Source organism: Miniopterus schreibersii (assembly GCF_964146895.1).
Source record: "Miniopterus schreibersii genome assembly, chromosome: 1".
NCBI classification, from domain to species: Eukaryota; Metazoa; Chordata; class Mammalia; order Chiroptera; family Miniopteridae; genus Miniopterus; species Miniopterus schreibersii.
This window is the reverse complement of record NC_138101.1, coordinates 116,211,431-116,238,047: the sequence shown is the minus strand read 5'-3', so window position 1 is coordinate 116,238,047 and position 26,617 is coordinate 116,211,431. Positions and strand designations below refer to the sequence as shown.

The following is a 26,617-nucleotide window of genomic DNA, read 5'->3' as shown; positions in this document are numbered from 1 at the left end:
CTGAAGTTCTGAAAGTAATGAAAAGCAAGAACATGCAACCAAGATTGCTTTATCCAGCAAGGCTATCATTTAAAGTTGAAGGTGGAATAAAGAGCTTCCCAGACAAAAAAGAAGCTAAAGGAGTTCAGTACCACCAAACCAGCATTGCAAGAAATGCTAAAAGGACTGCTTTAAGAAAAAGAAGAAATAATGAGAGAAAGGTACATCAGCATAAAGGGGGGAAATGGCATTAAATAAGTTTATATCAATAGTAACTATAAATGTAAATGGAATAAATGGTACAATCAAAAGACATAGGGTAGCTGAATGGATAAGTAAACAGGACCCAAATATATGCTGTCTACAAGAGACCCACCTGAGAGCAAAAGACTCACACAGGCTAAAAGTGAAGGAATAGAGTAAAATATTCCATGCAAATGGAAAGGAAAAGAAAGCTGGAGTAGCAATTCTTATTTCTGACTAAACAGACTTCAAAATAAAGACCATAACGAGAGACAAAGATGGTCACTACATATTACTAAAGGGATCCATCCAGCAGGAGGAAATAACCCTTATAAACATTTATGCACCAAATATAGGAGAACCTAAATATATAAAAAATTTCTTGGAGGACTTTAAGGGGGAGATTGACAGCAACACAATCATAGTGGGGGACTTTAACACCCCACTGTCAGCATTGGACAGATCATCAAGACAAAAAAGCAACAAGGAAATATACACCTTAAACAACTCACTAGACCTAATGGAGTTAATTGACATTTACAGAACATTTTGCCCCAAAGCAGCAGAACACACATTCTTCTCAAGTGCACATGAGACATTCTCAAAAATAGACCACATGGTAGGGCAGAAGGCAAGTCTCTACAAATATAAGAAGATTGAAATTGTATCAAGCATCTTCTCGGATCACAATGCCATGAAACTAGAAATCAATCACTATAAAAAAACTCAAAAATATTCGAACATATGGAGGCTAAATAGCATGTTATTAAACAATGAATGGGTTACCAAGGAGATCAAGGAAGAAATCAAACACTTCATGGAAAGTAATGAAAATGAACAGACAACAACTCCAAATCTATGGGACATGGCGAAAGCAGTCCTGAGAGGAAAATTCATAGCATTACAGGCCTATCTCAAGAAACAAGAAAAAGATCTAATGAACCATCTAACACAACAACTAAAAGAACTAGAACGAGAACAGCAAGAAAAGCCCCGAGGAAGTAAAAGGAAGGAAATAATAAAAATCAGAGCAGAAATTAGTGACATAGAAACTAAAAAACAATACAAAAAATCAAGGAAACCAAGAGCTGGTTCTTTGAAAAGATATAAGATTGATGCACCTTTAGCCAGACTCACTAAGAAACAAAGAGAGAGGACGCAAATAAATAATATCAGAAATGAAAGAAGCAGTATAACAACTGACCCAACAGAAATACAAAGGATTGTAAGAAAATATTATGAACAACTACATGCCAACAAATTGGACAACATGGGGGAAATGGACAAATTCCTAGAAGCATACAACCTTCCAAAGCTGAATCAAGAAGAGACAGAAAACCTGAATAAGCCGATAACAACTAATGAAATTGAAACAGTAATAAAAAAAGCAGCAAACAAAAGTCCTGGACCAGATGGATTTACAGGTGAGTTTTACCAAACATACAAAGAAGAATTAACACCTATTCTATTCAAACTATTCCAGAAAATTCAAGAGGAGGGAAAACTCCCAAACTCTTTTTATGAGGCCAGCATCATCCTAATCCCAAAACCAGATAAAGGTACTACAAAGAAGGAAAATTACAGGCCAATATCCCTGATGAACATAGATGCTAAAACCCTCACTAAAATAGTAGCAAACTGAATCCAGCAATACATTAAAAAGATCATACATCATGACCAAGTGGGATTTATTCTGGAGCTGCAAGGCTGGTACAATACCCACAAATCAGTAAATGTGATTCATCACATAAACAAAATGAAGGACAAAAATCATATGATCATATCAATAGATGCAGAAAAAGCATTCGACAAAATCCAGCACCCATTTCTGATAAAAATTCTCAGCAAAGTGGGAATAGAGGGAACATACTTCAACATAATAAAGGCCATATTTGACAGACGTACAGCCAACATCATGCTCAATGGGCAAAAACTAAAACCATTTCCATTAAAAACAAGAACAAGACAGGGATGTCCACTTTTACCACTGTTATTCAACATAGTACTGGAAGTCCTCGCCATAGCCATCAGACGGGAAGAAAACATAAAACGTATCCAAATTGGAAAGGAGGAAGTAAAACTATCATTATTTGCAGATGACATGATATTATACATAGAAAACCCTAAAGACTCCATCAAAGTGTACTACTAGATTGGATAAACAAATTTGGCAAGGTGACTGGATACAAAATCAACATCTGGAAATCAGTGGCATTCTTATACACCAACAATGAACTTTCAGAGAGAGAAACTAAAAAAGCAATACCATTTACCATTGCAACTAAAAACATAAGATACCTAGGAATAAATTTAACCAAGGATGTAAAAGATCTGTACTCGGAAAGCTAAGTGACACTGAAAAAAGAAATAGAGGAAGCTTTAAACAAGTGGAAGAATATACCATGCTCATGGATTGGAAGAATTAATATCATTAAAATGTCTGTACTACCCAAGTAATTTATAAATTCAATGCAATTCCTATTAAAATACCAGCAGCATATTTCACAGACCTAGAACAAACATTTCAAAAATTTATATGGAACCAAAAAAGACCCCGAATAACTGCAGCCATCTTGGGAAAAAAGAACAGAGTGGGAGGGATCACATTACCAGACTGCAAACTATATTACAAAGCCACTATAATCAAAACGGCCTGGTATTGGTACAACAACAGACATATAGATTAATGGAACAGAACAGAGACCCCAGAAATAGATCCACACCATTATGGTCAGTTAATATTTGACAAAGGAGGCAAGAGCATACAATGGAGTAAAGACAGTCTCTTCAATAAGTGGTGCTGGGAAAATTGGACAGATACATGCAAAAAAATGAAACTAGACCACCAACTTTCACCATACACAAAAATAAACTCAAAATGGATAAAAGACTTAAATGTAAGTCATGAAACTATAAAAATCCTGGAAGAAAACACAGGCATTAAAGTCACAGAATCCAACGTAGTGGAATTTTCACTTATACATCTCCTAGGGCAAGAGAAACAAAGGAAAAAAAAACAACACGGGACTACATCAAACTGAAAAGCTTCTGCACAGCAAAAGAAAACGGCCTCAAAATACAAAGGAATCCCACAGCCTGGGAAAACATATTTGCCAAGGATGTATCTGATAAGAGGCTAATTTCCAAAGTGTACAAAGAACTCACATTACTCAGCAAGAAGAAGACAAACAACCCAATTAAGAAATGGGCAAAGTACTTGAATAGACACTTGTCCAAAGAGGACGTTCAGATGGCCAAGAGACACATGAGAAAATGCTCGACTTCGCTAATCATCAGAGAGATGCAAATTAAAACCACAATGAGGTATCACTTCACACCTGTCAGAATGGCTACCATCAATAAATCAACAAAATACTTGTGCTGGCGAAGGTGTGGAGAAAGGGGAACCCTAGTACATTGCTGGTGGGAATGCAGACTGGTGCAGCCACTATGGAAAACAGTATGGAGGTTCCTCAAAAAATTAAAAACGGAGCTGCCTTTTGACCCATTGATTCCACTCCTTGGAATGTATCCTAAGAATCCTGAAACACTAATCAGAAAGAATATATGTACCCCGATGTTCATAGCAGCACAGTTTACAATAGCTAAGATCTGGAAATAGCCCTAGTGCCCATCAGTAGATGAGTGGATAAAAAAGCTGTGGGACATTTACACCGTGGAATACTACGCAGCTGTAAAGAAGAAGAATCTCGTACCCTTTGGGACAGTATGGATCGACCTGGAGAAAATTATGCTACGTGAAATATTCCAGGCAGAGAATTACAAACATCACATGATCTCGCTTATACTTGGAATAGATTCAATCACATGGAAGCATAGATGAGACTGACAAATGTCAGAGGGATGGAGGAGGGCAGATGGGTGGAGGAGGAGAGAGTAACTAAAGAATTTATATGCATATATGCACAACCCAAGGACAGGGACAATGGTGGGGAGAGGGACTGGGGAGGGGCATGAGACAGCATGGAATGAGTCATTGGGGAGAAAAAGGGACATCTGTAATATTTTAAACAAAATAAAATTTAAAAATTATAAAATAATGAAAAAGAACATTCATAGTAACGGAATGGAGTATAAGACACCTCCCAGACCCTACTTCCCAATTCTGCCAACCCCAGTAAACTTAGAATTTAAAAATTGTGTTTTCTGGAGAGATAGTATTACTTAATATGAACCATTCTTTGTTAATTCATCCACCTGTGAATTTTAGAATAAAATTTAAAGTTATTTGGGGCCATGGGTTATTCAAATTTTTAAAAATCTGAGCTGATACTGTTAGATATCCTGAATCAAAGCTCTTATTGAATTTTCTACTTTGTGTATCTCTTAGTATTAAAAAGTGAATAGTCCTGGCCCCTGTGGCTTACTTGATTGGTGTCCTATGCACGGAATGGTTGTGGGTTCAGTCCCAGTCTGGACACGTGCAGGAGGCAACCGATAGATGTTTCTCTCTCTTTCTCTCTCTCTCTCCCCCCTCCCTGCCCTCCCCTCCCTTGCTCTCTCTCTAAAATTAATAAAAACATAAATGGGTGAGGATTATAAATAAATAAGCAAACAAACAAATAGAATTTTTAAATGTAACATATTGGCCACTTCTGTGAGTAGAGACACTACCCATGACCACAGCTGCTGTTTTCCTGGGTATCAACTGTGACTCGCTATTTGCAGTGGGCTATGCAATTGGCAAGAGGAGAATGACATCTAGTTTTCTGGTGGTGATCTACTCTAGAAAGCCATCTTTCACTTTTTATTATTACTCTACTTGTAATCCTCATTACTCCTCTCACTGAACAAATTGTAACATTAGTGGCCAGAAAATGATTATGGTGGTTTTATGCAGCACTGGTGTTAAAATTTTACCCGGGACAGCTGCTTGGTAAATGATGGTTTGGACAGGGCTCCCTGTGACACCAGAGATCTGTAGACGGGCTCAAGAAGACAGAACAAGTGCCCTCCAGAAAGAACCTTTTCTGTAGCACTGTGACATGCAGATGAGCCACCTAAGAAGGAAAGGGACTTACGTTGTGTTCTTAGTTTATTTCTGATTGCATTTGTCTCCAGTGAGAGGTGCGGCTCTAAAAACTGTCCCCAGAGCCTCAAGCTCATTGTTTTAGTTAATTGTTTGCTTACCTGCACTAATAGAAATGTCCACATGACATGCTGAGGGAGATAACTGCCTCTTGACCATCAGCACTACTCTCTGCCTGTCTCTCCAGTGGCAGGAAGGTTGTAGAACCTTCCTGTGCTCCATATCACAGCAGAATGTCCTGAAAAACAGAGACTTCTAAGGATCCACTCTCCAAAGAGAGACCTTGAGGTTTCTCCCAGTAGTGGGATGGAATCCTTTTCACCTTTCAGCCCCCGCACCCCAACATCTGCTTTCCTGTCCCTGCTCTCCGAGCTTTGGCTGTTAACATATGCTGAACTCATTCCCATTTTCTTTTTATTTTATTCTCTTCTCACTGGCAATTTCTGTTCATTGACTTCAATATGAATATGTTACCCAAAATACTTGCTACTATGTCCTGAAAATTCAAATGCCTGCCAGATTTTAAATGCAGAAATTTGCCTGTGTGTGTGAGCCCTTGAACATTCATGCATCTATGTTTACCTCCAAGGCAATCATCAACACTTCTTCCAAACAAGCAATTTTAGCGGATAAACTGTTTTTTGTATTGAGATGCAGAAGTTAATAGCCATTTTTCTTAAACTGAATAATGTTTTATAATTAGAAGCTGTTCCATAATTAGAGCTGCACACCTATAGGGTGAAACTAATTTTATTGTGCTGCACTTGACCTCACTTTGGTATCCCGAAGCACTGTTTTCATCTGTTGACTCTTAGGGGTTATAGGAAGTTAAGGCGTATCGTTATATACTGAGGGACATGAACCAAGAGCAGCTCCTCTGTGACAACTGAGGGTTAGTTCTTATTTCCTGGTAATATAATTCTCTGCCAGCCAGTTACCACATCATTAAAAGGGTTCTGTTACACCCAAGGTCACCATCTCACGGTTCTCTCATCCTCAGTAACTCTATAATCCTCTCCCAGGGAAGGTAGCCTCTTCTCTATGGGAAGTGGGCTCTCTCCCAGACCCCACAAAATACATGCTTGATGTTAAAGAACTAACAGAATTAACCCTGGAGTTTACTTAGTTTAAAAATCTATTTTAAGTTATTTGAATCCATCAGTTCTTTCCATATACTCTGCTCTTGTTATTTATGTCAGTTCTAGTTTCCATCATAGTGGAAAAGAGAGTTTTCTGTTTTTGCCCTTTGAAGGTTAGAGATTTTCGGAAAGAAGATCAGGGGTATTATATAAACAGTTTATGTGGATTTACATAACATACTAGAGAGCCTTGTCCTCATAAACAATGAAAACTTGTAGTCTAAGAATATTCCAACTCGGTAGGCATCCATCCATCTGTGTGTACCTCATAGGTGTTGATTTATGTGTTAATTTCTACTCTAAGGTAGTTTTGTAAAAAATTATATTGAGCCATTGAACCTTCTTATGCCAGTCACTGTGCTTCTAGCTGGGTATATCTTTTTTTTTAAGTGTGGAAAATAACTATAGCACAATGGGGTAATTAAGGTTCTAGAAGACAAGGTTGGGTGCCATGTGAATACAAAAAATGGTATATTACTTCTTCCTCCTTGGAGAAGTGATCTTAATTGAACCAAGTCCTTAAAAATATTTTGAGTTAACAGGACTGGATGGGAGGCTGCCCCAGGCGGGAAGGCACAGACTTCCATTGTAGACCTAGAAGGAAGGGGACAATGAGGCTTAGAGCCAGGTGGGGACCAATCCCAGAGTGCCTCAGATGGACACATCAAGGCTTTTGGCCTTTTCCTTGTGGACAATGGGAAGTGCCTGAAGGATTTTAGAGCAAGGATGATTGATTATGTTTTTTAGAAATATCACTCTGGAGGAGTGTAGAGGGTTGATTTGAAAGAAAATTGATTCCTGTCATGGGGGCCACTGACGTGATGTTCACAGTTACCCAGATATGAGATAATGAAGTCTCTGGTTCCAAGTTAAGTTTTCCATTAACTTGGTCCTATTTGCCATTTCATTGGATAATCTGGAATATATTGATGCTAGGGTGATCAGATTTCTGGAGGAGGCACTGTAAATAAGTTTGGTGACATAAAGAAAGAGACAGGAGGGAGGAATGGAGCAGGAAGAGAAATGAGAGGAAGGGCCAGAGAGAAAGGAGAGGGAACATGAGCATGGAGGCAAGGGAACACATGTACCTGGAGCAACTAACATGTGCTTGTTGTTGGAAACTAACAAGATGCAATTTAATAAAGTTCTGTATTTAGAGGGGGGAAAAATCAGTGTATAAGGTCAGTATTGGGAAACCTGATTTAATAGTAATTCATGGGAAACAGACCTAGGAGTTTTAATTGATAGCAAGTTCTTTATGTGACGATGACCAACATGGCTACTCCAATCTTGGGTACATTAACGAAGGTGAATCATCAATAGCACAGGTGGTCTTGGCCCACCTGTTGTCTGCAGTGTCTGATGACATCTGGGTTTCTCTTTCTAATTGAGCTGTTGACAAATGAGAGCATGTCCAGAGAGGCTACCTTCTCATCTGCCCTGCTTTCTGGACCTTTCTAAGTTTTTATAGAATCTGGAATCATTTTTGGAATCTCTTAAACATTCTCTAGTACTTAGACTCTCAAACCAATCTGTCTTCTCACTGTCAGATTGGATTTTTTCCTAGTACAGTTATAAAGCTAAAGCTTGGCTTGGTATAGGGATCCCTAATGTTATCAGTCTAGCTTTTCATTGATTATGATTCTGCAAAAGGGAAAAGAGGAGAAAGATCATGAACCAAATTGGGTGTCTCACAAATGCATCTTCACCCACACCTCATGTCTTAGGAAGAAGGACATTTGAATGCTCAAAATCCTGACACACCCAGGAAGGGATTTTAGCAATTTTGTCATGATTCCCCCAAACCATGAATGGCACCATGACTTTGATATTATGCCAAATTGTAATATTGGTGAGGGTGATCTCAATGACAGCATTACTTTAGTAGAAGCCTTATCAGAAACATAGGTACCTTGTCTTAGTCATTTTCTTATGTCCTTCCCTGCTATTGCCTAGAGTCTAGCACATACCACATGGCTCAATAAATCATTTTTGAATGAATGTTCTGCTGCTTTTTGTTTTCTTAGTGTCACCAAACTATAGCAGTACTGCTTGAAATAGCCAACCTGCAAACCATTAATCAGCCCGTAATCTATAGGGATTTGTGCCTGAATGTAAATCCTGAGTCGTTTCCTTTATCCACAGAGTCATGCTATGAAGGAAAAGTCAGCTGGCTAGTGATGTTCACTTTCTCTGGAGCAATCCTTTTATCTAACCATGGCCAGTGTCACCAGTCAGCAGAACATGTTTGAGTAGCATTTGTTTATGCTATGAAGCTTTTTCCACTTTGAGGTTAGAATTCTTATATTATGCTCTTGAGTCAATGTGCTCATAAATGTTGTTAAACTGTGAATGGGAATCACAGTAAGTGAGCAAAAAAACCATTGGCTGCTTTTGAGGCCTGGCAAACTGAGCCTCCAGCCCTGAAAAGCTGCTTCAGGGCTGGTCCCATGACTAAGGCAATCGAGTCCCTAGATTATTTTGTTCTAGGAGGGGTCCTTAGAATCCACGCAGGAGACATGGCAGTGCAAATCCAGCTGGGAAGTACCAACGGGATCCATTTCAGAAGGCCCACCACAGCCCTTCTCAGAGCCCAATGCTTTCTCAGACAATTCTGTCTGTGTGAGCTTCCTCTTGCCTTCACCCTTTCCTGGCCAAGGTTGCAGCATTTAGCATTCACTGAGATTAGCTCAGTGGGATGGAAGAAATTGGTTATCACATGTTTATCCTACTTCTGCCCCAAGAAGACTCTGAATTTCTACCTTTTATTACTCAAAAAATCCTCACTCTGTAATTCAACAGTGATATGCTTTTTAATTGGGGTATAATATATATCAAAATGTACATAGTATAAGGATGATGCAGGTTGGTGAGTTTTGGGAAAGTAATACCTTTACCCCAGTCAAAATAGAAAAAGTTTCCATCACCCCTGTGCCTCTGTCAATCAACATTGATTCTTGACTCTACTTAAGCTGTCGTAGCCTGGTCATATCATATATTCAACTCATTATATTCTATAAAACTAATCCTTCCCACTGTTTGTATTTTAACCAAGCCTTAATCATGAAAAGTAGTTAAGCACACATTAAGGAATACTGCAAAAAATAACAGCATCCATGCAAGGTTTAAATAAATAAAAGAACCCAAGACATTGTTACCACTATCTAGAAGTGATCTCTTTTTTTCATATTTTTTAAAACTCACCTGCTTTAATACAGTTTCTCCAAAACAATGCCAGAAGTTAGTTTTGTATTTTTATGCAATGATGTGGCGTTTAATCTGAGGTTGGGCATCCCTTAGGCACCTTCAGTGTGCTCCACAGTGGAGAACTCAGCCCCAAACTTCCATCATGTTGTGTAGTTTTGGGGTGAATTAGCCAGATCAACTCTGTACTCTGATTCACCATTTTTGGGAGCCAAGGCAGGCTTTTAATCAGCTTTTCAAATAAAGAATTTAGCTTCCTCACCAGTGTAAACACTCACAGTGCCCAATCTGGGCTCTCCTCAGTTCTTAACTCAGGTTTCTCAGTCTCTTTGGGCTTCAGGAAGAAAATCTGAAGAAAAGAAAGAAAAAAGATCCAAAACAGATTTTGTGGAATTGACTGTGTGCGGTCTACATTTTATTGACTTTTTATTTATTAACATTTTGTTTTTAAAGGATGAGAAAAGATACTTGAATTTAAAAATCCCATTAACTAAACTAAACATCTGTGTCGAAGTAAATCCCTGAGCTGTGACTCTTACAGAGACCAACTGTGAAGCAGTTAAAGATTCTAGAAGGCTTTGGTTTTTTTAATATTATTTTTATTAAGGTGTAATTTATGTAGAGTAAATTCACCCTTCTTAGTAAAATTCTGTGAATTTTGACAAATATATAAAGTTGTGTAACTATCACTACATCCAAGGTATAGAATGGCTCTATCAGCCCCCATATTCTCTCTTGTGCTTTTGTAGTCAAACTCCCCCTCCCCTGGGCCCTGACAATCAGCAATCCATTTTCTCTGCTATAGTTTTAGATTTTTAATATATAGAATCAAATTCTTTGAGTATTTTGTTTTTTATCAATTCAAAAGCAGTTATATAAGAGTTTGATGAAATGATTTAAAATCATAGGAGAAATGTTAATGTTAATTGTTTATAATATTCTCAATAAAGAAATCCATCTTAAGTGGTTGTAATTTAAATTTACAAGGTAGTTTATACAAAGTTGATTTTTAATTTCAGATTTCCTACTGAATATTCAAAACACAAGTCGGTTGTGCATTCTAAAATTATTTTCCCTGATGCTGGCATTACACATGTCATGGCTAACGCATGGATATTTATTGATGAACAGTTGACATTTAGCTGTTGTGATGTTGAGCCTGAACGTGCCTGTGAAAGTGGGAATTAGATTTCGTACATTAGATATCATGTCACATTATTATTTGTTCTGACTGAGGAGCAGGGACGATCAGTCCAGCTGAACTGAAATATCCCCTTGGTCCTCAGAGTAGTTATAATTCCTCCCACATAACATCTAATATCTCCTGTTCTTAGTTTATTTCTCCCATGAATTTTCTCATTTCCAAGTGAGTAATTCTTACACAGGTCCTCTGGTATAGATTGCTTTGGTGGTAGAAGGAGACAGAATTTTACCCACCTTGCCAAGTATGGGCCTCAGCATCCCCCTTCTCCCCCTACCCCGACCCCACCTCAGCAGTGAGTGCCCTCTGAGTCCAATTGCTCTTCACTGCTGGACTCCTTTGATTTCGTGTTGTACATTTGGAGAAAGAGAGGAAGAAGGTGATTGGGTTTTGCAGGATTTACAGGTAATTGAGCGACTGTCTGCTAGAGAGACCAACATCTGGTCAGAGCTGTGAATGTGACCACCACACCTTTGTGCCTTCCATGCTGAGCCCTGAAGCACATGAGCACTGGCATCTCAACTACTTCATGACTCATTCAAGCCAGGGAGGCAGTCCTTTTCCAGAGTGCAGAAGCCTGTGGCTCTGGAGGAGTAGATATAGGCCGGACTGTGTTAGGCCCATCCTTTCATTAAACAACTTGTCATCTTGGGCAGTTAGTATACTTTTTTGCACCTTTGTTTCTTCACCTATAAAATTAGGATAAGAATACCTCAGAGAATTGTTGTGGAGATTATCATTTAACAATTCCTCCACTCCACAAACATTTATTGAGGTATTGTTTGCTATACACTGAATGAGTGCTGGTGATCCAGCAGCCTCTTCTTTTAAGAAGTATATGCACCCTAGTGGACTGGGAGACAAATCAGTATGTAATGTGACAGGTGAAGAAAATTCAAGAGAATCAGTGAAGGTAGAAGGAAAAAAGATGGGGGGTTGCTATTTGATATAATGTGGTTAGAAAGGTCTCTCTGAGGAGATGGTAGTTGAGCAGAGAACTACACAAAGTGAGGAAGCAAGCCATGCCCCCTGCATGCACACTGTGTGTGGAGTGTTTGAGGAGGTGCCTCCACCAGAAAGGAGGCAGGAGCATGGGCTGGGAGGACGTGATAGGGATGAGATGTGTGGGAACAGGTAGGCAGGTCCAAAAGTGCCTGTAACTCATCATGAGGACTTTGGGTTTTGCTCTAAATTAAGCCATATAAGAGTTTTGAAAAGAGGAAAGACAGATCTGCTTTCCATTTAAAAATAATTCCTCTAGTTGCTAAGCTGAAAATATACTGTAGGTGAGCAAGCATGAAAATAGTTAGAATAATTAGGTCTTCTCAGTAATCTGGGTGGGAGGTGGTGGTGGCTTGAACTTGAATGATAGCAGCAAAGGTAGTGAAAAGAGGTTATATTTTGAAGGTAATAATAGGATTTGCTCATGATTTAGATGTGGGGTATGAGAGAAACAGATGAATCAAAGGTAAGCTCAAATTTTTGGCCAGGGCACCACAAAGCAGGAGTGGCCATTTGCTGAACTAGGGATGGCTCCGGTGCAAGTGAGGCTTGAAATAAATGAAGAGTTAATTGTTTGGACATGTGAAATTTAAGATGTCTGTTAGATATCCAAATGGAAATGTCAAGTGGCCAGTTGAATGCAGGAGTCTGAGTTCAAGGGGGAGATTGGAGTGGAGATAAATGTTGAAAGATTCACTGCATGGAAGTGAAAACTGGATGAGATCAAGGCTTAGACTGTTGATGGAGGAAGAAAGGAGACAGAGCCGTGGGCACCCTAAACTATAAAAGTGCAGGTGGTGAGTGAGATAGAAGACAGGTGAAGGGCGTGAGCATCAAATGCTGCTAGTGTTATACCCGTCTTACGCAAGATCAATTCACACAGATACCAAATTGACCGTTTGGAGATTTATTAGCCATCGACTGCGAGCAGACTCCTGCCCTAACAAAACTCACAGCCCCGAACAGGCTTCGCAGGGAGAATATAAAGGCAAAAACCATATCCTGGTTGGGGAGGGAGAGCAGGTGGGGGACTAGCGAAACAGCATACAGAAGCTAAGATAAGCATTAATTAACCTTCTTCGGTTAGCTATTCCCTGGAATTTTGTGGGCCGAAATCTTTACAAAGAGCCAGGGGAGGGGAGGAGGTCATTGTTTCTACCAAATTTTGTTGCTCTTGCTTATCTTCAAAGTAGCTATTGTAAGGGTAGAAAATGGGAGTGCTAAGATGGGAGTGCTGTACTTCACAAGTAGGTGAGTAAGAAAAGGACTGAGAAGTGACCAGAGTCTGCAGTACAGTGGATAGAAGGTGCCCAGGACAGCCTAGTTTAATTAAACAATGAGTGTTTAATTACATTTAGGTATCTCCTCACCCCTTGTCTTTATTTTCTGGTTTGGATGGCAGAAAACCTCACCTAAATTAGTGCCTTAGCCAATCTGTGTCCCAAAAGCCTCACTTGGAGAAATACTGTTCTAAATCGCTCCTGCTTTAAAATTATTTGAGTCAAACCTCAGGCCCTCCTGGTGAGGCTGGGCCCATTCTCCTTAAAATCACATGACTTCTGAATTGGGACAATGAATGTATCATCTCTTTAAAATATAAAAACAGTAACTCATAAACATGCAATACTATGTTGTCTATGAAGAAAGGAGGAGACCAGCATTTTGAAGGGCTTAAGATGTTCTCAGCACAATGACTTCTCATATGTTCTTTCTCATTACATACATTTGTGAAATATATTAAATGTCAAAATTTATTTGGGCTGGGTGGGTGTGTTGGTGAAGGGATTGAGCAACAAAGGAAAGAAAAAGAAAGAAAAAGCTCATTGATACAGACAACAGTGTGGTGATTGCCAGGGGGAGAGGGGGAGGGGGAGAAATGTATAAGGGGGATAAATGGTGATAGATGGAGACTTGACTTGGGGTGATAAACACAACACGGGGTACAGATGATGTGCTGTGGAATTGTGCACCTGAAACCTATATAATTTTATTAATCAATGTCACCCCAATAAATTCAATAAAAGGGAGCAGGTATTGAGTATCCCCTACCATGGTAGTAGTTAGCTGGTTTTTTGGCCAGTCCCATATCTAAGTTGTAATGAATAAATGGAGCCCAGCAAGTCCCCTTGTCTATGATTTTCATTTTACAAATGCCAACTAAACATACTCTTAACTCTCCTGATAATTTTTTATGGTGATGCTCACCAAGTTTTATTCTTCTCAGTGAAGGTCCTGTTCAGAAAGTTGTTTAGCACTTCACAGTTTACAAAGCACTCTATTCTACGAAAAGCACTTGAGCCTTAAAATAACTCTGTGATATAGGCATACTGGTTATATTAACTTGATGGTTTTCAAAAGCAAGTATCTATTACTCCCTCTTCTTCCTTTATATCCTGTGCAATGTTGCATTGTATCCTTTCCTAGCTTTACATGATATGCTAAACTATTCCTATGTTTATATAAATGTTGAGAAATTAGACTCTTTGTAGTTGGGAAAAAATGGTGTCCCATACATCTGAATTGTTTATTGGCTACGGGCTAAATTGCTATAATACTGGAGATAGGACAATGGGATAATAGGTTTGGGTGTAGAAAGATGGGGGATATTACTGAAGAAACAGAAGTTCAAGTTTGATTGTGACAGATTTCAGTGTGGTCACAGCAAAATTTACAAAAGTGGGGACAGACAGGTTCTTGCCTGTCAGTGTAAACCAAAACTCAGACTACAGCGATTTTAGAAAATTCAGAGAATTTTATTATAATTATCATTCTATTCTTTTGGGAATTGCTGTGATCTAAAATGTGTTTACATCTTGGTATTAAAGAACTCTTGCAGATACATTGGCAAGGGTTTGAGCTGGTCAACATTTAACTCGCATGTAGAATTTCCACTGTTCCTGTCTACGTTGTAGGAGCATACAGATCAGCACTTTGAGTGGTCCTCCTGTGTCTTGCTTTCCATACTTACCACACAGTTTTTCTTGCCTATGATTTTTGTCTGAAATATCTTCAGCCTGGCCTAATTACAGCCAACCCTTGCACAACGTGGTGGTTAGGGGCACCGTGTTTAACTTGACTCCCTAAAAAGTTGACTGCAGTCATCCCTTGGTATCTGTGGGGGATTGGTTCCAGGACTGCCCTCCGCCCAAAGGAGACCAGAATTCTCAGATGCTCAAGTCCCTTATATAAAATAACTTGAACAATGCATACAGTCCGCCCCCCACATCTGTTGCTTGTTCAGTCCATGGATGTGAAACCCAGGGATACAGAGGGTCAACTGCATATTTACAGAAAAAACCCTGCAAGTAAGTGGACCTGTGCATTTCAAACCCATGTTGTTCAAGGGTTAATTGTACTTTGTCATATTCAGCCTTTCATTATATTCTAATACTCATTGAGGAATGAATGTGTGAAAAACATATTACCTTGCCTAGCATGGTACAGGCTTCTTAATGGTTGGTTGATGCCTGATTCCCCGTTTTTCTTCTCAGAGCTTAGCTAAGTGCTTTATACATAGTGGGGACTCAGTACACATGTATCAAATAGACTTGAACTAGAATTGGTCACTGTTGTGCCAGCTGCATTATTCAGTGATAAATATAAAAGGAAAATGTATGATTAACAATTAAAGATATGATCGTATTGACTTTCTTATTTTATTAACTTTATTTGATATGTACTGTTTTGGACACTATTTTTATATATAGCTATTTACCAGTGTACCTTAACGAAACTTATGGACAAAAAATTGCCTTGTATTTTTAATCCAACTTTTTACAAGAGAATTGTGGACAAAATGTGACTGTTACAGACTCTTAATACTTTCAGTTTACCTGAAAAACACTATATTTGGTGGCTTTAGATATATTTATTTCTATCTTTTGATTTTAGTAGTGAGCCAAATGTCCTGGAAATTCCATAACATGAATATAAACCCCATGACAAAATGTGCTTATACATTTTCAAAAGCCAGGATTACTCTTTACTTAACAGAAATCAGGCTTTAGGTTTTAAATTATAACCAATTTTCTGGTATCACTTTAGTTTGAGTTTTGGTTTACAATGATAGGCAAGAACCTGTCTGCCATCACTTCTGTACATTTTGCTGTGACCACTGAAGTCTGTCACAATCAGACTTGAACTTCTGTTTCTCCAGTGATATCCCCATCTTTCTACACCCAAACCTATTACCCCACTGCCTTATCTCCAGTATTATAGCAATTTAGCTGATAGCCAATAAACTATTCAGATGTATGGGATGTCATTTTATTTCCAACTATAAAGAGTCTAATTTCTGTGTATATGTTGACATTTTAATAGAAATTTTCTGAAGTTTTGTTTTTTGTACATGATAGTACGGGGAAACTCAAACATGAGTGGTTTCTCCAGAAAGATTCCGAAGGGGACACACCTTCACTTATCAACTGGCCTTCCAGGTATATCCCAAGTTGAAAGTCTTGGCTTGTTTCCTGAGTGCTTCTCCTCCCCCTGCTTCTTGCCTGCTGATTCACATGTCACCCAATGCGAATTCTCCTCTTCCTAATGGCAGTGAATTTGAAAATCACGCGTTCAAATAGGGCTGCAAAAGTTACTTCCTAATCATTTGCTTTTCTCCTTCAAATGTCCTAATCTCCTCTAATAGCATTTCCTTTTGGTCCTCCTTTTGAAAATCTTTTGACTACACCTCTTGTTTTTCTCCTCTCTCTATACTTTACACACTGCCAGCCCACCAGGCACCTCTGGGTTGCTCTCCTTCTGAGGCCAACTACCCAGCAGGTGTCCCATCTTTTCAACATCGCTTCACCAAGCACTCCAGCCTCCTTGTTTTCATGTCGCCTTATCTCTAAACCAATAGTTAATTTTCAAAAGTTACATTGAGCGCCTGTAGTTTTAAAAGCAGACAAAAACCCCTATCATTTCATTTTTCAGGTTGGGGGCAGGGAGAGGCGGAAGGAGTAAGAATGAATAAGTCATTGGCAGGACAAAGCACCCATATATTGAGTTTCTAACAGTCCCTTTGTTCTCTGCTGAGGACAACGTTCAGATTGTCTGATTAGAAGGACACATTCCACAGGAGAACTTGAACCACATTTCAGTCTTCTTTTGATTAACAAAGCTTATAAATATGAAAACATCCAACACTGGCCAGTCTGAGAAAAATAATACTCAGAATCCTTTTTTTCACCTGAATTATTCATAATAAGTGCCCTTCATGTGCATCTTTGTTTTTCTTTAATGAAGTATACCTAGATATTCTGCACCTTATGTTGGAAAATATGTAGGCTTTCATATTAAATTTAGCAGGGTGCATTGGTCATTTAAGGAAATAGTCTCTTCTAAAAAGTATATATCAGAAATAATTATTTTTGATGATTCATCTTAAGTAAATAAAGGTTTTACATTCCCTAGAAATCACTTTTCCTACTCCAAAGGTATTCTTTTTATTACTATTTTTTTTTTAATTATCCCCAGTTAGTAATCCATTCCTAAGCAGTTTCAATGGTTTCTCCTTTCTCACTAAGTGGTATTTCAAAAAATAAAAATAAGAAATAGCTAGGGCTATTAAAGCTATGTGCTTTGCAAACATCAAGGGACATTTTGTCACTGTTCTTTCTTTCCATTTAAAAGATAAAGTGACTGAGGCAGGTAAACTGAGACCACACAGCTAGAACTAACTGAGCCAGGCTTTGAGCAGAGGTCTCCTAGGACCCCATAGTCAGAGCTCTTGGCTACTTTTCTTCTGCAGCGATAGAAGTAGAAAAGTAGCTTTTAAAATGGATTTCAGTCTTGCCGTCAGAAAGAACCAAAGTAATCTCTTTCTACATTACTTTTTAACTAACTGCCTGATAGGAATTGCTATTTCAGAGGAGAGAAATTATTCAGTTTATTAATACTTTCAACAAATATCTTTTCTCTAACATTTTTCTGGGTGCGAGACTTATTAGGAGTAATGATGTCCAAACTGGTGACATCTTTTGAATGAATGACTGCAGTCTGCATTGCATGAAAAGGCTTGTGAATGTTTAGTTGAGTGCTCGAAAGAGGTGACTATTTGTCATATCTTGAGCTCAATAAAAAAGTAATCATGAATGCTCTTACATTTCCAGGAGACAATGAAATTACATTTGGTCAATAGGTGTAGGTATGCCTGGAAACTGCCCACAGTCATATGCTAGGCCTGTACATGCAGAAAGCTTGCTGTGTACAGCACCAGCCTGTGTGTCCTCATGTATACTGCTGGTGTACATCAAGGGGTTTTTCTGTGGCTTCTGGGTATTCATTTAGTTAGAAGGCATCCACTTTCTCCCAGGATAGCATCTGACCCCTCAGCTTTACAAAGGGTAGAGTTAGTTTTGCACTACCCTGGCATTTGAATGAACATTTGGAAAATTGACTCAAAATCATTCATCTTGCAAGCAGTGGGTTTCTGATATTAACCACCCAAAATGCTTCTCCACAAGTAGTTCTCTCTTCGGTTTTATTTCCATTCACTGGTAATCCATGATGCACGCATGCTTCCTTCCCATTAAGCAGTTACTGCACTTTGCAACTTAACCCTTTTTCTTTCTTAAAGAGTTAAAGTTAGAGAAAAATTGGTGAAAGAGGAGAGTGCTCGCAGCAGCCCTGAACTTGCCTCAGAATCTTTAACTCACAGGAGACATCAGCCCATGCCAGGGCGTTACCTGTCCTTTCAGTCAGAAAACTCGGCCTTCGATAGGGTCACGAGCAAGGCAGCCGGCTCTGCACGACGGCCGATCCGTGGTTATGTCCAACCAGCAGACCCTGTGCACACTGCCATGCTGGTGACCTCAGAAGTCCCAGAAAGTGTGTCTGAGTGCAGCTGGGTGGGATCAGCCACCCAGAAGGTCATAAAGCCTCCCACCCTGAAGGTTCTTGAAGGTGAGAGAAGGGATACCCCCATTCTCCATATCTGTGAATCACAAGCAGAAGACATGCCCCTCACTGAAGCTCTCGAGAAAAGCAGGAAAGCACTCTTGGCTTTGGAGGATGGTGGGCTTGAAAGAAGCCACGAGGACCCCTCTGGAAATGAGGACTTTGATAAACCCACCAATGGTACCATCACCTTAGAACATCAGGAGGAGCCAGAAAGTCTTTCACACCCACCTCAAGCTCAGCACCAGTTCACTGAGAGAACAGGCAGGAGCGAAATGGTTTTGTATGTTCAGAGCGAGCCTGTGTCCCAAGATGCCAGAGTGACAGGTCACAAAAAAGAAGCATCTAGGAGGAAGCACAAGGTCCTCACCCGCTCCCTGTCTGACTACACGGGCCCCCCTCAGCTCCAGGCCCTGAGGAGTAAGGATCCAACTGTAAAAGGAGAGCCCAAGTTGCAGAGTTCCAAAGCTGAGGGGCCCCATTCAGAGCTGAGTATGCTGGACACCAAGGTCTCTGTCGCCCAGCTCCGAAGTGCATTTCTGGAGTCTGCCAGTGCCAGCAAGAAACCTGAACTGTAGGTGATGTTTCAAACGCCCTCCTGATGTGTCACTTGCACGTCCTTGGCAGAATTATTCATTTCTCAACTTGTGTTGTGTCCTGCATTGAGTCATATTTAAGCTTAGCTCACAAGTGTGCAGGGCAGACCATATAGGACATGGCTCCAAAACTACCATTCTGCTTCGCCTACTAATGGGGAGCTGGAGGATTGGGTCTCTGGAATGTTCCACCTCCTTTGCATGCATGGGAGAGGCATGCAGTGGGATTTGGTGGTGTCTGTACCTTGACTCGGTGAGATGCATAAACCTTTGCTTTATTCTCTCTCTCTCTGTCTCCCTGGTCCCCTGCTGTATCCTCTCTCCCAATGATTCTAAAAGCCAATCGCGGTTTGAGAGGTCAACCAAAGGAGTTGGCTTGCCTACCAGTGTGGAACGGGAGAGAGGATCCCGGAAACCACGACGCTATTTTTCTCCTGGTGAAAGTAGAAAAACTTCTGAGAGATTTAGAACTCAACCTATAACATCAGCAGAACGAAAGGAATCGGATAGGTAGGCACGTGTATGTCTAGGAACTTAAGAAGACTCATACAGGATTTCACGACAGCGATGGTCCTGATACTGTTTAAATGGGGTGTGATGATTCCATAGTTCTTCCATCTAATCGATAAGGGTTATTTATTTGGCTTATATAAATGTGCTTTTAAAGAATGTCCATGACAACAGTATCCCAAGACAGTTTTAAATTGCGCTCAAACTGTAAGAAGTAAGAAATTTTTTTCTTCATTTAATGTTTTTAATTTTTTTATTCCCTTTTTAAATTAGAATCCAAATTGAGTATTCACCGGGTTTTAGTGAAAATAACTGAGGGATATTCATTTTATAACTGTCTCCCTACCTGTTGTATCTGAGTTTTGTATTATCACTTGATTATCCCTGAAAATTATAAGGTTTGTCTAAAAAATTATCATCAGTGATGTTGAATAAGTCATACTTGATTCTGGTTTGTCTCTACAAGGTATGCACTTGGCTGGGCTGTGTGCACATGCACTCTATAGTGTCTGTTAACTGTGCATGTGTATTCACAACTAGAATTATTGTCAGGATGATATTCTTTAAGAAAGTTTAATTGCATTTTATTTTTACTTTTAATATGATAACTTATATGGATCTTCTATTCTCACCAGCTAATTTTTGTTACTATTATTTGCTAATGTCTTTCCTAGGTCTACTTCAAATTCAGAAATGCCAACTGCTGAGGGCAAGTATCTGTTTTCCTTTTGCTTCCTTATCATCATGCCCAGATTAGATTTAAATAAGATTTTTGCTTTTTTGAGAATGAGATTATCGTGCATATCTATTTCTTACTTTTCTGCAGATGTTCTTTCTGTGACTATAACAAAACCTAGTTATGGTTTTCAGATGATCTTTCCCTTATTTTTGAGAGAGAATTGCTGAGTGAGCAATAATAAAACAGCTGATTTGATCCAAAGAAGCAGGCTTTTCTTGTTACTGCTGCTATTGAACAATAAAGAAGAGACATTCCTTCCCAAAAAATCCATCATTAAATCTCAGGTTGGCAAATAGCACAGTAGAAAATTACTGTCCAGACAGAATTTTTTTGGTTAATTGCAATGGAAATGAGTACCTTTACACTGAGCAGGAGAATAGGCTCACTGCAAGGGGGAAATATTGCCAACTGTAATTTTTAGTACATCTATTCTTATATTCAAAGGATTTCCAGGTCAGCCTTGAGAAACCTTTAGAATCTTTACATATATTTTTTAATGATGTCTAGTGTTTATTTTGTGGCTTTTTACAGATGAAGAAAAGGTAGATGAACGAGCCAAGCTGAGTGTTGCTGCCAAGAGGCTGCTTTTCAGGGTAAGATGTGCTGAAGTGTTTGAGCAGAAGCTGTCACCCTCTGAGGGTCCACTGCATCCCGCACCTGGGCCTTCTGTGGCCCACGTTGGTCTAGCCCACCTGTGGTTCTCTTCAGATCCTTGGCTGGTGTGACCACCTGCTGACACAGAGCAAGTGTTCACCTCCTATCATGATTTGAACCTCTTGCGGTGTTTCCCGGAGTAGAGCTATTTTGCTGCCCCAATTTCCTGTCCTTGAATTCATGAGGATTCCATAATGTTTCTGATCTCAGGAAATGGAAAAGTCATTTGATGAGAAAAATGTTCCAAAACGATGTTCAAGAAATGCAGCCGTAGAGCAAAGGCTGCGACGTCTACAGGACAGATCCCACACCCAGCCCGTGACGACTGAGGAGGTGGTCATCGCAGCCACGTGAGTCTCCCGTCTGCCCTCGGCCTTGGCTGTAATGCCTTCTTTTAAAAAAGAGATTTAAAGACTTTTTAATAAAAAGAGGTTATTGGGAGATGGTTTAGTTAGAAGCCGTAGTGAAGTTGGGGTTTAGGGATTTTTCTTACCGGAGTCTCTCTGAACCTTGTAATGGGATGTGTGATCTATTGTATCTACTAGAAAAACATGAAAAGGAATTTTGTTTAGTTTTTCTGTCTGCATGTTTTATCTATTTTACAATGGAAAATTTACAAAATGAAAGTCGATGGATTATTATAATGAATCCTATGTACTCATTACCCAGTTTCAACAGTCATCAACTCCTGCTGTACCTCGTATCCCCACCCACTTCCCCTTTCCTCTTGCATTATTTTCAAGCAAACCCCAGATATCATTTATCCTATAAGTATTTTAGTATGTATCTCAAAAAGTGAAGAATTCTTTTTGTTTTTAAATAATCAAAATTTTGAAAAATTAATTGGAAGTTTGATAACTTTTTAAACAAAAGGAAGTAATTTTTGAGCAGTATGTTATAATATATTCAGAATGGATTTCCCAGAGTAATTCATTCATTCAGGGATAATCACTTCCATCAAGTGAAAACTTTTATTAGTTTTTTTTGTTGTTGTTAATCCTCATTGGAGGATATTTTTCCCATTGATTTTTTAGAGAGTGAAAGGGAGGGAGGAAGGGAGAGAGAGAGAGAGAGAGAAACATTGATGTGAAAGAGACATATCGATTGGTTACCTCCCACATGCACCCCCAATTGGGACAGAGAGAACCTGTAACCTAGGTACATGCCCTTGACTGGGAATTGAACCCAAGGCACTTCGGTGTGCAGGCTGACTCTCTAACCACTGAGCCATACCAGCCAGGGCAACTTTTATTAGTTTTTGGAAAATTGTTTTTGTGCTTCCCCTGGACACACACACACACACTTTTTGAAAAAAGTGGAGTGCATCTTACGTGGATTAACATCCCAAGAAGCCTCAATGTCACAGCCCACTACTGTGAACCTACTGTTTGATCAGCTGCCTTCACTTCCTTCCTCATCTACTCCTCAACATTTTGGTATATTTGTGGATAAATACTTCCTGCACCCATTAGGAATGCTTAAATCAGGTTTTTGGGGGTTTTTTTTACTTAAATTTTAATTTTTTAATATTTGAGTGTCTGTTGTAAAACACCAAACCCATGGGAGCAAAACAGTAAATATAAGCAAAAACTATCACTTTGTAAGGCTCGCTGAGTCTACTTTGACATGCCTATAGATTATATGAGGACACTGATTCTTTAAAAAAAAAATAGATTGAGAAAAACATTCCAAAAATGGTCATTATCTGCTGATATCCTGGTGGTTTTCATTAGCTTTCTTTTAAATTACTTTTTTAGACCAGGATATTTCTTCTAGAGATAGCCTATTCTTATTCCATTTACTTTGAGTAGCCTCTGTCTGTTATTTCCTAAGTTTGTTACTGCTTTTCAAGTTCTTTTGTGATTTTCCCAAAGTAATGAGCAAATAATTTTGTTAAAATATTTGATTTCATGTTTCTGAATGGAACACTTTGCTTTCCTTAATGCTTCTTTTCTTCTCTCTCCTTATGAATGTTCCTTCTTTGGCAATTGCTTTAAAGTGAACCTCTCCCTGCTTCGTGCTCTGTGGCCACCCACCCTGTAATGACAAGACTTCCTAGTCCCACTGTAGCTAAGAGCACTGTGCAACCTGCCAGGTACTGGACAGCAATAGCAGCATGCGGCCTGAGGGCAAAGGTGCTAGACCACAGAGGAGTCTGAAAATCTTGAATGGCTTTCATTTGTTTGACAACAAGTCAGTGCAATGAGTTCCAGGAATGTTTTGTCATAGTGCAAGACACTGGTAGCTTCATGTAGGTCTGCATGAGAAAACATCTCATCTACCTGCTTCCACTGGTAGCTTCATGTAGGTCTGCATGAGAAAACATCTCATCTACCTGCTTCCACGATATGTTGGAACTAGGATCACACTAACTCAGCCACCCATTTGCTTTGTTTCTGTTCTTCATAAGCATAGCCACCTCTAAGAAATGTCATTCTTCAATCTAAAACACTAGCACTTAATAAAGATTAATAGAAAAACAGGAGTTAATGTGAATGTTGAAATTCTGATAATACCTAGTTTTTTTTTAAACCTGTGTAGACACAAATAGGTGTTAAAAACAATCCTACCTGTTTCTAGTGTATAGATAATGCCATTATATTTGGGGATTAAGATATTAAGAATTTATAGTGTCTGAAAGATGTTTCCTTACCATGTTTTAAAATTGTGTCCTTAAGGCATGTAAATAGTCCCTCTATTTTACTATTATGGGCCAAAACACAAAGCTAAAAATAAGACTAAAAGAAGTAAAATGACAGTGTGGAAATAAAGCTGGCACAATCCAGAAGCTGAGACCTCACTGGGGAAGGAGGTTGAGGTTGCCCTCCCAGTTCAGGAAAGATACCATTAGATCCCGGAACACTGACACTGCTCTTTTGTCTGGGACAGCATGTGAAGTGGTGATTAATTGGAGTCAAGTCAAAATACTGTATACCATTTACTGGACTTGAGAATTGGATTTGCCAGTGCAGAAGGGAGCTTGTCTTAAACCTTTGGGGATTCACTGTGGCCATGCAACCTGAAGCTTTCTCTGCCTGGAAGCCAGAGAGACTTACCATTGTCTGAAATTTCCTTCGCTTTTCAAGTTACTGGGAATTACAGAGTTTTGTTGTTGTTGTTGTTGTTTTTCCTGGAGAGCTTTTGTGTTTTTAATCTTTAATGTTTAATTATAAAAATACACGTTTACTGTAAAATTTCAGCCAGTATAGAAGTGCATAAAATAGAACATGAGAGCCCTATCAGCCAGTGATTTAAGCCCCTTTAAAAAAGCTGGTAGAAACCTATGAGAGAAAGTGCTAAAGTGAAGGAGTGAGAGACTCTTAAAATTAAACCATTTGTGTTTAGCAAGTAAAAATCAAAACCTTGTGTTGTGGATAATGTTGTTGACAACATGATTATCCTATTTGCTAATTATTTAAAATGAAAAGACCACCTTCTGAACCACATATTAAGATAATGTCTAAATATGCCATAGGTGATGCCTTAAGACTCCCTTTAGCTTTATTTATTATTGATACTAATAATACAACTTTTCTCTCTAAAATAAGGCATGTCCAAGCTGACCTCCTTTTCTTAAATAGGAAATTCAATTTCTACAGATAATTCAGAGCTAAAAATCTCCTCTTTGTGAAATTGACAAAGCTAGTGTCCCCAGGCTACTCTGCTTTATACTGTCTCCTTTAATAGCTAAACAACTGCCTGCACCTGTCTTAAATGTATGTAGGCAAAAATAAAGCCCCTTTCAAAACTGACACTTGGAAGAAAGTTAACATACAAAATTAGCAGTGGGCTTGTGTTTGTTTTTATCTGTGTTGCTGACTTTTTCTCCCTTTCAGATTACAGGCATCTGCTCACCAAAAGGCTTTAGCCAGAGACCAGGCAAATGAGGGCAAAGATTCTGCTGAACAAGGTGAACCTGATTCCTCCACTCTAAGCTTGGCAGAGAAGTTGGCCTTGTTTAACAAATTGTCCCAGCCAGTTTCAAAAGCTATTTCTACCCGAAACAGAATAGACACGAGACAGAGGAGAATTAATGCTCGCTATCAAACTCAGCCAGTCACACTTGGAGAGGTGGAACAGGTGGGTACACTGTCATTGAATTCCAGTTTTTCTGTATGTTCTTAAGCTATAGGAGCACTGGGCTCTCTCAGGTTACTGATATAATGAAGGTGGTCTACCTGTGCCCTGTGTTGCCTGTGGATGACTGGGTAATGACTTCATTCCTAAGAAAGTCACCATGCCAAGAATATTTCTCTTTTCTTGTTTTCATAATTTGCTTGCTGAAATCATCTGAAGTGTGTCTGTTTTGGAGAGAAAAATAGGACTCTCAGTCTGTTTTGAACCCAGATGATTTGATTAATGAGATGCACTGTATAACTGTGTCTAGTATTGGTATCCCACAAGAGAGTGTGGAGAGACAGAAAGCAATAAAACTGCACCAAATGTACTATTTCACTCTAGGTCAATCCATACACTGGAATTTATATAGACATTATTTTTAAATCAGCTCTTTCCTTTTTCACTGTGTCCTCCCAGGTGCAAAGTGGAAAGCTCATTCCTTTCTCACCCACTGTTAACACATCTGTGTCCACCATGGCATCTACAGTCACTCCGATGTATGCAGGGGACCTTCGGACAAAGCCATCCGTGGATGACAACACAAGTGCCACTGACTATAAGTTTCCTTCTTCAATAGAAAATTTAGACTCTCCAGTTAGAAGCACTCTGAAGCCCCAATCCTGCCAGCCTTCAGTAGAGGGCAGTGGGAGCAAAGGTATGTTGAGAGAGTTTGGAGAGACAGAAAGCAAGAGAGTCTTGACAGGTAGAGATGGTGGTGTTAAAAAGTACGGGTCCTTTGAGGAAGCAGAGCCATCCTACCCCATCCTCAACCGAGTCTGGAAAGGAGACAGCCATAAAGAACCTAAGTATGATGTTCCGAGAAAGGGAAGCCTGGAGCTAGCTAATGCTCCCATCGCCCACCTTGGCGATGAGGACTTTTCCACTGCCAAAAGCACCGCACAAGAGATCCCAGACTTGAAGGATAGGCAGCCCTTTGAAGAGAAGGTGGACATGGAGAACGTCACAAAGAGGAAGTTTTCACTGAGAAGTAAGTTGCTATTGCTCCTAAAGTTGGAGAAACCAACTGGGTTTTAGTTTCTGCTGGATTATTTGCATGTGTTTGTGATTGTTTCTAATTAAATTATGAAGGCAGTTTTTAACTAGCATTAATTAAATTTTTTTAAAAAAATATATCTTTAGCCCAGCCAGGCGTGGCTAGCAGTTGAGCGTCGACCTAGGATCCAGGCGATCGTGGTTCGATTTCCAGTCAGGGCACATGCCTGGGTTGCAGGCTCGATCCCCAGCAGAGGGTGTGCAGGAGGCAGCCAATCAGTGACTCTCATTATT

The 26,617-nt window shown here is 39.4% G+C and overlaps 1 protein-coding gene across 11 annotated transcripts in view; it reads left to right on the top strand.

Annotated features, from left to right (window-relative positions):
* The window catches only part of SVIL (supervillin), a 239,753-nt gene that overhangs the window by 155,743 nt on the left and 57,393 nt on the right, over positions 1–26,617 (top strand). For 6 of the 11 annotated variants that reach the window (XM_081141603.1, XM_081141601.1, XM_081141602.1 and 3 more), the window contains 9 exons: positions 16,174–16,254; positions 18,393–19,286; positions 19,648–19,818; positions 20,493–20,527; positions 21,089–21,150; positions 21,422–21,561; positions 23,211–23,306; positions 25,048–25,291; positions 25,748–26,318. In XM_081141603.1, the coding sequence (XP_080997729.1) occupies positions 16,174–16,254; positions 18,393–19,286; positions 19,648–19,818; positions 20,493–20,527; positions 21,089–21,150; positions 21,422–21,561; positions 23,211–23,306; positions 25,048–25,291; positions 25,748–26,318 (2,294 nt within the window). The remainder of the gene's footprint in view (positions 1–16,173; positions 16,255–18,392; positions 19,287–19,647; positions 19,819–20,492; positions 20,528–21,088; positions 21,151–21,421; positions 21,562–23,210; positions 23,307–25,047; positions 25,292–25,747; positions 26,319–26,617) is intronic. The other 5 variants (XM_081141599.1, XM_081141606.1, XM_081141607.1 and 2 more) reach the window with 2 other exon arrangements.